Consider the following 9747-nt stretch of genomic DNA (forward strand, 5'->3'; position numbering starts at 1 on the left):
AGAACTCATATAGTTGCTTGTCAGTAGTTACTTGCCGTCGATCGACCGAAACAACTTATTTCCTTGATGCAACAATTCGCAATTACTGCAATTGATTTGCTAGATGCGTAGTTTGATATTCTGTAAAATTACATTAGCAGTATGTATATTGGGGGCAAATGTGATTGGCAGAATTGAGTGCAGATTGAACCTGCTAAGCTCTATAATTCGACAATCAGTCAGGTGGTGTACGGAAGGCAGTTGTGTCGTTGTGTACACATTGGCGCAAAACAGTATTTTCAGAAATCCATACGTAGCAGCCAGTCAAAACAGTTATTAAGAGTGATTTGTAGTTAGGGAATTAATAAAGTGCTCATGCCAATGACAAATGGCCCTCACGCTTTACGACGCTTATTGATATTCCCAGTACAGTCACTGCATTTTCCAGGCTAGCAAATCAAGTTAAGTTCTTCACGCTTAAATTTGAACCCGCAGAAAGGGCTGAAAAATTGCTACATAGCCCCGGACGTCTTACCAATAAGAATATCAGCTATCGAAACAGAGAATGTTTAACAATGGTTTTAAATTCACATGCGATTCCCAAGCCAAACAGATTCATGATTCCAAACCTTTCTGATGAGTATTGCGTCAAAATTCAGTGTCTTTTCTATAGCGAATTTAAATCTTGGGAAAACTCTGTCTTTTTAGACGTACCTAAATTTTAAAATACCCCAAAAAAAATTTCAAAGCTGTATTTTGTTGAAAACTACCTGTTTGGCTGTACATTTTTAATTTTCAACTTATAGCTGGAGTTGGGGCAGTCATCGAAAATACAAATACGCCCTTTACTGTTCTCCAAACTTGGTCCGATTGTTCCAGTTTAGCATAGCAGTACATTCACAAGCGATCCAGTCATATAGCTATTTTTTTCATCTCTGGCAAATTAGCTGATATCAAACACAAACTGGGAGCGTTGATTTGTCCATTTCTAAAGCGGCAAAATATTCTTTTAATCCGTAGGTTTTCCGATGATGTACATGTGCAATTTACAAATACAGTTCTATACATTTTTAAAGAGAAAATGAGCGCACATTTGCGGGTAGTACAATGTGTAATATATCTGTGTTGGCTTTTCTGGCTTGGCGATTTAGGATACTGAATCGGTCTCGTATTTGCTGCGTTTTCAATTTGTTTTCTGTTTGCAAAATTCGCAAATAGTCTGGAATTGATATGTTTTTTAATAGCAACTATAAACCGGCGTGTTGAATTTCAATATCACGAATGAAGCTTCTGGATGTGTTGTCTAAAGTGGCAAATGTTAACATACTGCATACACACACAGGCGTTCGACCTTACTAGCTCTTTATGCCGTAATGAAATACAGGAATTGATATTTGCATCACAAGGAATCATTTCAGTCGTCCGTGTAAAGCAATATTATATTCCAGCATCGACCAATCCCCAATTGCATTGCAGATTTTATCCCAGCTAGCCTTTGCAACGCTGGATGTTAGGGACAATATTCTGAAATGCTTTGGAAGACTTTATTTCTTTTTTGGTGTTTTTTATTTAATTTAGATTCGCTCGATCACATTTTAAGGCATAACGGTGGAAACGTTTGTGTTGCTCCTGTAATTATTTTCCGCTCGTTTAAACTCCCTTTTATTTTCATAAAATATGAGCTGTTTGCACTTTAATCCCTACCTCCCAATTTTGAAGCTGATCGATTTCTTACTTCGATGCACTTCCTGTTTGCTTGCTCCAAAACCCCTTATTACTACAAAACTCTTTTTATAATAAAGCACATATTTCACTTCAAAGTGAACTCTTAAATGATTACACGAGGCCAATTATAACGCCAAGTAACAAATGCCGGAAAAACGTAGGTTCCTTAGCATTTAAAGTGGATGTAAGTTTTAATGCAGGAAGCAATGTGTTAGGGCTAGTGCAAATTTATTAATGCTCATTAAAAGGCGCTATATTTCAGGAAACACGAAATAACAGAATAATTTCATTATACAGCTGTAAACAGTCATTACTGTTGTGTGCGAAGCCACACAGTCATTCAGTGTAACCCTTGCCATAAGCGGAACATTTGATTTATCACTAATTGATAATGGCAAAATTTCCAGAACATCAATTAATAAATGCGGCTGCCTTGTGTGAGGAATTTCAAACAGTAGGCTTGCGATATCAGGCGTGTTGTGTTATTTAAATCAGCAGGAGTATGAAAATCTATCAGCCGTCGCTGAGGCAAAACGTGGTTACGCCAGTGTTCTTGGAGAATTCTTCCTCATAAGTTATTAATTCCTCTTTCCCCAAAACAGCTAGTAACATTAATAATTGTTTCAGTTTCGAAAGCGAAGATAATCGGGAATCCGGAGCTACATATCAAAAGCGGAAGCGACATAAACCTAACATGCGTGGTTCTTCAGACGCCGGATCCACCTAGCTTCATATACTGGTAAGATTAATGGTTTTCCTACACGAGAAGCTCCATCACACAACCTAACAATGGCAAACTGACCAGTCCTGCTTTATTGTTTTCATTTGGGACTGAATTGGAAATATTATCAACCAATATTTCGAAAAAGAACGAAAGTTTTCCGATTTTTATTTTACTTTCGGTGCATTTCAATCAAAATTGAGTTTACTCAGTTAGTTAGTTAGTTAGCTTATATTAAAGGTAATTGWCGAAAAATTTCRAACTAATGGGTTTTTCGGGTTTTTAGGCCGTCGTTCGGCAGAATTTCTTCCTGACGTTTCACAAGCACGAGTGGCTTGCATCTTCAGAAGTGGTTTGCTTGAACGCTTACACTGTTACGATGAATCGAACGATCCATCAAACCCATTAGTTTGAAGGAATGGCCTCGAAAGTCTATCTCGTTTCATGAATAATTTCAAATTGATTAAAGTCGTTTTGATTGGCGTGGGCTACGTTATGTATGCTATTTGTTCTAACAGAGATTAGCAATCGTAACTGACCCCCCAGATTTAGCTTAGCTGGCTTATCTCATATGAAAGAAAGAAAATTTTCTAACTTTATTTACTCTTTCTTTGCGCAATAATAAAGCCCCTAAATCGCCGATGTGAATTTTATTCATTGTTCAGTATCGCTCTATTACTGTTGCGTACTAATGGTAACAACCACAATAATTTAAAATTGGCCAACATAATTAAAGCCAGTTCTAATCATGCAAGAATGTATAATTATAAAATAGCATATTCAAAACTGCAATTAAACATCCATATGTTAATATTTGTTAATATCTAATCGACAACTATGCTGACAAAAACTGCACGCAGTTTACATGTAATCGGATTAGATGAATGCAACATTCCCACAACCCATAAAATTCAAATATTATTTTAGCTGATTGTTACTTGGCAATTCTTCAAGCTCCTCCTATATGATAAATTTCAAGATAAAAATTCGATTCAACAATAAAACTGTTGGTCGAGCACTGATGGAAATTTAGCAATATCATCCCTAAACTTTTACTATCTCGTTACTGATCGAAATAAAAACGAAATAGAACAATTTCAATGACAGTGCGGTAGTAAAAAGTTATACTTTATGGAGTTGAGGCATGAACTGTGGGCCAAGCTCTGTTATGTCGTAAAGTAAGCCCACTATCATTAGTATTCATTAGAAGACCTCCTTCTTGGTAATCTCTAGATCGCCAGAATCGATAACGTTTCAGACGTTCCCAATATTATCCGGTTTTTTAACACTTTCTGAAATTTTGCGGAACAATTCTGGAGGCATATTGCAGACAACAAGCTCTCGTTACTATCATTTATTAATTTACCTTAATTATCCACTAACATTACGTTTTATCGCAGTTATTTAATAAAAAAAAAATCCGCACATCTCAGGAATTGATTACCCAGCATCGAAAGAAGCAAACTGAAAAATGCATCGCTTAAATATAATCCAGAACCTATTGGAAAATCCTTTGTTGTCCAATGGGGATAGGTAATGCCTTATAGCTTTTAATAAATTCCCAGCTACTTGCGGGTTTTCAGTATTAATACATACGTTTCAATTCACAACGTAATCCATTATTTTTCAACAATTCTTACCCTGATATATATGCTTGAAGAAACTAGAAGAGTTGTTCCCCGTATATCTATAAATGTGGAATGGGGAGTAAACTGCTGTTTCGATAGTAATAAATGCAAAAAGAGTTACTGTCTATCGAATTATTCTTATTGAGAAACACATTTTAAAAATAAACCTCGCTCGAATAAAGATTTGTTTGGCGTTTTTACAACTTGGGATTTCTTGACTTGACGATTCCGGAAATATTTTTGCAGCCGAAATATAGGAAACGTTTTGAAGCTTACACAAGAGATATGCGGAGCTACTCATGCGGCATAGTAATGAGGAAACTACATCGTTTATTTTACTATTTGGGAATAGGAAATTCACTCCCTTTTCTCGAATTTAAATAATCGTCCATGGGAATATATTTTAATAATCTTAAGATATCGATAAGTACAAATCAATGCTTCTGCCATCGATTCGATTTACTATAGTGTACGAACCTCGTTGGCAAAAATACGTTAAGACCGTTTGCCGAAAACAATCGTTTTTTTTCAAGAAAACATTTTTAAGGAAACCCGTACTTCAATGTTCGTTTTATTGTTGCCACTTTACGTTCAGGAAGAACGTTTTTTAGAGGGCTGTTATAAAATCGGAAAAGTTTTAAAAGGTATAATTTTAAAGGGAAATTTATTCACTTTATACAGTGCAGGAAGAAGCAAGAAGTTGTGCTTGCTAGGGCCATTAAAGCTTCCGTTATAATTTGCAATCTTGATCATGTTTGTTTTATTTTCCTGTCGTAATTAAGCTGGTAATGGAATTTAATCTGATGTACGGGTGTTACATTAAATATGAAAGTGGTAATTTCTTTAAACGGTTTATTATGCCAACTGCTTCTATTGGCTGTAGAAAATCAGTACCACATTACAATTGGCGAGTTAAAGTTCAGCGGTATAATTAAATTTTAAGCAAGTATAGAAAAATGTAATGTATGACCAAATAGCAATTTATCTGAATTCATAATGTTCGTTTGAATAATTTAATTTGGTAGCCGCGTATATATCAACATTCGCGGTTTTGTTTACAATACCGTTTCCATTAAATTAATTTAATCACTTAATGGGGCAATAATGTTATTTTTTATGTTGTGGAGCTTCCCAATAAGAACACAGTTGAATGAAAAGCAGAAACATCTCAATTCATAACGTAAAAATAACACGGTATTGTCTAGAATTAATTAATAATAAAATTTGTGGTGCTTTGAACTTGAGCACTTTCTACCTTTCGCAAACTCACTATATATTAAATCGTTTTTCAAAAAAATTGAAATCGAAACAGTTCCCAGGTATATTAAAACGTCTTGCTGTGGCTTATTTATTCTACTGCTCCCTTAGTGTACAGAAATTTGCTATTCTGCTGAGATTGAGCATCAAATACAATATAAAATCATGCATGAACATAAATACTGAATTTCAATTCTGTAATACCTGTAATCGCATGTCAATAAGAATTTATACGTTTTACCCCGTAAAGTTACTGCTGGAAAGTGCTGACATTTTAAGAATATACGATTTTGGAAATGTCGATATTTCACATGTTTCTTGACTAAGCGTACTTTATTTTTCTGGCAATCGCCAAAATAATCAATGAGGATGTTATGATTTCGGCCAAAAACCACCATAATACCGGTATGACAAATTAGTCCAGCCCGGAATGGAGGCTCGCATGAAAGAAAGAAATGTGGGCTTTTTGGACCCTAAAAGGTTTCTATCAATAGAGCTGCGGGTCCAGTTCTGAAAATGTTTCAATTTAGAAAATACAATTTTTATATTGCATTGTAAAGCCACTTTCGGAATTTGATACCTTTGCAATTAGCCTCTTTAAATATACGATATTAGTCACGTTGAGAGGAATGAAATTGTGGAAAAGATAATCGAAAGAAATATTGCTTTTGCAAATATAAACGCATTTTGCTTTTCCGCCGATTCCAGGCTTGGAAATGTTCAAGTTTACTCAGCGGAGCCGATATTTTACCCGATTTCGTGGATTAATTGGCACATTTGCAGGCGAAATGTCAAAAATTCGATTTCCCTTCGGTTTCTGACAAGATCGGCTTTTAATCAGCAAAAAAAAATTTAAAACTATTTCAAATATCGTTGTGCAGATTCCGTTTTCCGCAGTCAAATATTGTTGCTATATTTTAAACCGCATCATCATTGCCAGTCCCTATTTATAATACAGGGGCGTTGTGAACAGTGGTTTTGCCAAAGATATAAATGCCTTAAATATCTGATTAATTACATCAGGACAATTATGTTTCGATTATAGAGTTTTTGTCGCGATATGCTATTGTAAATAGTTGTTGCGTCTTCATAGTGCGCGATATCCGCGAGTATTTGCAAATTTCGCCAATCGAATTCGTCCATTCATTAAAATGAAGAATGGAAAAGTCCAGTTTTGTAACATAGTAAAGTTGCTGCTGTTGTATTATCTACTTGTTAGGGAAGAACGGCTATTTTTATATTTATAAATTTAATTGAACTCGCATAACAATACAATAAATATAAGCACGTTGCATGTAACGCTGTCAGGCAGGTAAAAATACATTTTTTCCGAGACACATCTGACGAGCGGAAAGCTAATAACGAGAAGTTTGAAAACTTTCCCGAGGATAATTACGTGGCAGGTTTAAGCTTTCTATCGAGCGTAATCTAAGGAATTCAATGCCTTACGACTTCTTTTTTCTTTCCGTGTCTAAGCTTAACTTTTGGCTCAATGGGTTTAGCTCTACCTGACCTGCAATGGTTGTTTTTGTCGCTGGAAACTTTTTCCCGATAGAAACTAGTACCAAACTTTCAACAATAAAAATCTGTTCGATGTATTGAAACTTTCTGGATATTTGGTTCACTGCGAACTTATTTGTTTAGAAAACAAGCTAGGGTTTATAATAAATTGCATGTGTGCTAAATCATCAATTATCTTATCGTATCGCCACCTTTTCTCAGGTCAATCATTCATCATCGGCTAACTTTGGGTGAATTATGAATTTTTTTATTTATTTAGGTATAGAGGTGGCGATGTGATCAACTATTCCCAAAGGGGTGGTATAAACGTGGTAACCGAGAAACAAACGAAGACAAGCCGATTGTTGATATCGCGAGCTACGCCTGAAGACAGCGGCAATTACACTTGTTCTCCCAGTTCATCTGATGCTGCCAGCGTCTTGGTACACGTTCTTCAAGGAGAAACTCCTGCAGCTATGCAACATAGCGCCACGGTGCGAATCGGGACTATAGACTTCACTCTACTGATACTGTTCTTGTGCTTCGTTTTTGTCCGGTGAATTCTAAATTTGCCTCTATGAATATCAACTTTTAAGAATTTTCACTAGTTTGGAGTCTGGTTGAGCAGCTATCTTCTTGAACATGATGAAACGGTACGTATCAAATGTATTTTTCGTTAACAGCTATGTGCTAGAGTTGCGTGAGCAAACGCACTTGTTTCCAAAGTGAAGAGCACAAACAGAAAATTGATGGCAATTGATCATCAATTATTAAAGTGTTCTTGGTCACATCACAGTTAATATTATTTAATTAATCCGAGAAGATGAATTGCGACCAATGCCATACTTAATATTTGTTATTTGTCGCTCCTAAATGAAGAAAAATGTACCGATTCATCAATCAGCTATCCGGGTAGAACTTTGGCCGAAATCGTAAGGCAGACGTGAAACATTGCAACCATTTTTTGTATATTAGTAGCATAGAAATTTCACCTGTGTACTATACAAGAGTAGACTGTCTCTAAACTGCGCTTGTAGAGTTGTCATTACGCAGTTAGCGCGAAGAAAGGTAAATTAGAGAGGAACAGTTTATGGTAGAAGTTAATCGATAATTGGGTGGGTGATCATCAGGTTAAGACGTTTCTCTCAAAATACAAGAATGTATATACGAAGCCCTGTTTTATATGTCATGTAAGCCTCAGATACAATTATCCATAGGTAATGGCAAATCTGCCACTAGTTGAACCAAAAACAATTATGCATTAATTCGCATCAGCCAGTAAGTTAAGGTAGGTAAGTAGATTTAATTGATGTCGTATATTATAAGATACGTTAGGATCGAAAATTAAGATGTATCCCAAGCCACCCAAGAGGTAAATTCCACTTGGAAACATAATAGAAACAGATTAACGGTCTGTCTTAATTGAATGTGAGGCACTAACTTTAGGGTGTACATCTACTTAGGATTTTCTAAAAATATTATATCAAACTAAATGTAACATATCTTCCGAACAGCCTAAACCTATCGCGTCTACATTCCTGGTGGTATATAGTTATAAATGCATACATAATCCATCCATTTCAACTGTCTCTGACAATAAATTGATTTTTGTCAAAAGAGTTGAAGGTGCGAGTGAAACCCCTGAATATTAATTTTTCTTTAACCGAATTTCCTAGGTCGGAAAAGTTCCATCGCATTCAGTTCGAAATGTCGATTCGTGATGTTTATAGATGCTTGGTGCACGACTAGATATGCCTAAATCCAGCGAGCTTAGCAGCTTTCATTCAAGGAGTCAGGGTTTAAAACCCCAGAGAACCTGCAGAGATCTGCCGAATATTTAAAATATCGGCAACTTTCAAGTTAAATCGCTCTTATCCTACGTGATCGGAGCGAAATGTTAATTACCGGTTTTTGTCTAAGAAGCTTATAAATTTAATAGTGCAAGTGATAGGCTGGGAGAGTTGCAGATTCTCATGGCTCTAACTTCAAGTAACTTAGATAACTATTGGAATCACTCGGGAATGGTATACGAATTGAACACTCGGTAAGCATCCATTTTAGAGACAAAATTTGTGCTTATAAATGTTCGTTATGAAATTTTCTACGAAATCGAGTTGGCCTGATATCCGTAGATTTGAAATGTCCGCTTTAAAATGCTCGACAGTGCAACCAAAATAAGAAAAAACAAGGTAATTTTAAATTATGTATTGAACAATGCAAAAATAACTCAATCATGCCATACATTTAGAGAAAAGTACTTGACTGCAATACAAAACGAGAGCCGCAAGGCCGATTAAGATCCGACGGGCAGTTTTTGCATAATGCAATTGTTAAATAAACTACGTGGAAAAAAGACCTTTTTTATTTTATGCCAGGCTCAAAGTTATGAATATCTTTTGCGCCCGCGATTTTACACCTTTTTGGACCCTTAAACTATCATATACAATGGCTAYATTAACCATTTTTCAGTTTTTAATAACTTTTTGAGCGGTTTTAAAAAAATTTAAGTTTGGCTTTTAAATAAATAAGCCTGAGAAGCGGGATTTGCGAGTGGGAAAAACTCGGAAAATATAGAAAAATAGTACTCCGATTTTTCCGACTCGCAAATCCCGTTTCACAGGCTTACTTATTTAAAAGCCAAAATTTTCAAACTTTTTAAAACCGCTCAAAAAGTTATTAAAAACTGAAAAATGATCCAGTTAAACGGTCCATATTCCAAAATGGCAAACCTTCAACTAAACCAGAAAGCAATGTTTTACTTTCCCAACCTCGAATTCGGTAACCCGTTACTATCTCCTAATGTTTGGCGTGTTTGGGTTAATTTTTCACTATTCAATAAATAAATTCCAAATCAAATTAATTCCTGGGTTTCAGTCATTTATTGTCTCTATTTATCAATCAAAATACGTTTCGGTGTATTTTTCCACCATCATCAGT

General features: G+C 35.5%; 1 protein-coding gene across 5 annotated transcripts in view; it reads left to right on the top strand.

Moving 5' to 3' along the window:
- The window catches only part of LOC109540961 (hemicentin-1), a 103061-nt gene that overhangs the window by 87605 nt on the left and 5709 nt on the right, over nt 1–9747 (top strand). For 4 of the 5 annotated variants that reach the window (XM_019909547.2, XM_019909549.2, XM_019909548.2 and 1 more), the window contains 2 exons: nt 2332–2443; nt 7091–9249. In XM_019909547.2, the coding sequence (XP_019765106.1) occupies nt 2332–2443; nt 7091–7370 (392 nt within the window). In that variant the 3' untranslated portion in view covers nt 7371–9249. Of the gene's footprint in view, nt 1–2331; nt 2444–7090; nt 9250–9747 lie in introns of those variants that run through there. The other variant, XR_007280380.1, reaches the window with a different exon arrangement.

Source organism: Dendroctonus ponderosae, unplaced genomic scaffold (assembly GCF_020466585.1).
Source record: "Dendroctonus ponderosae isolate FM_Combo_2020 unplaced genomic scaffold, Dpon_F_20191213v2 Dpon_F_20191213_1, whole genome shotgun sequence".
NCBI lineage: Eukaryota > Metazoa > Arthropoda > Insecta > Coleoptera > Curculionidae > Dendroctonus > Dendroctonus ponderosae.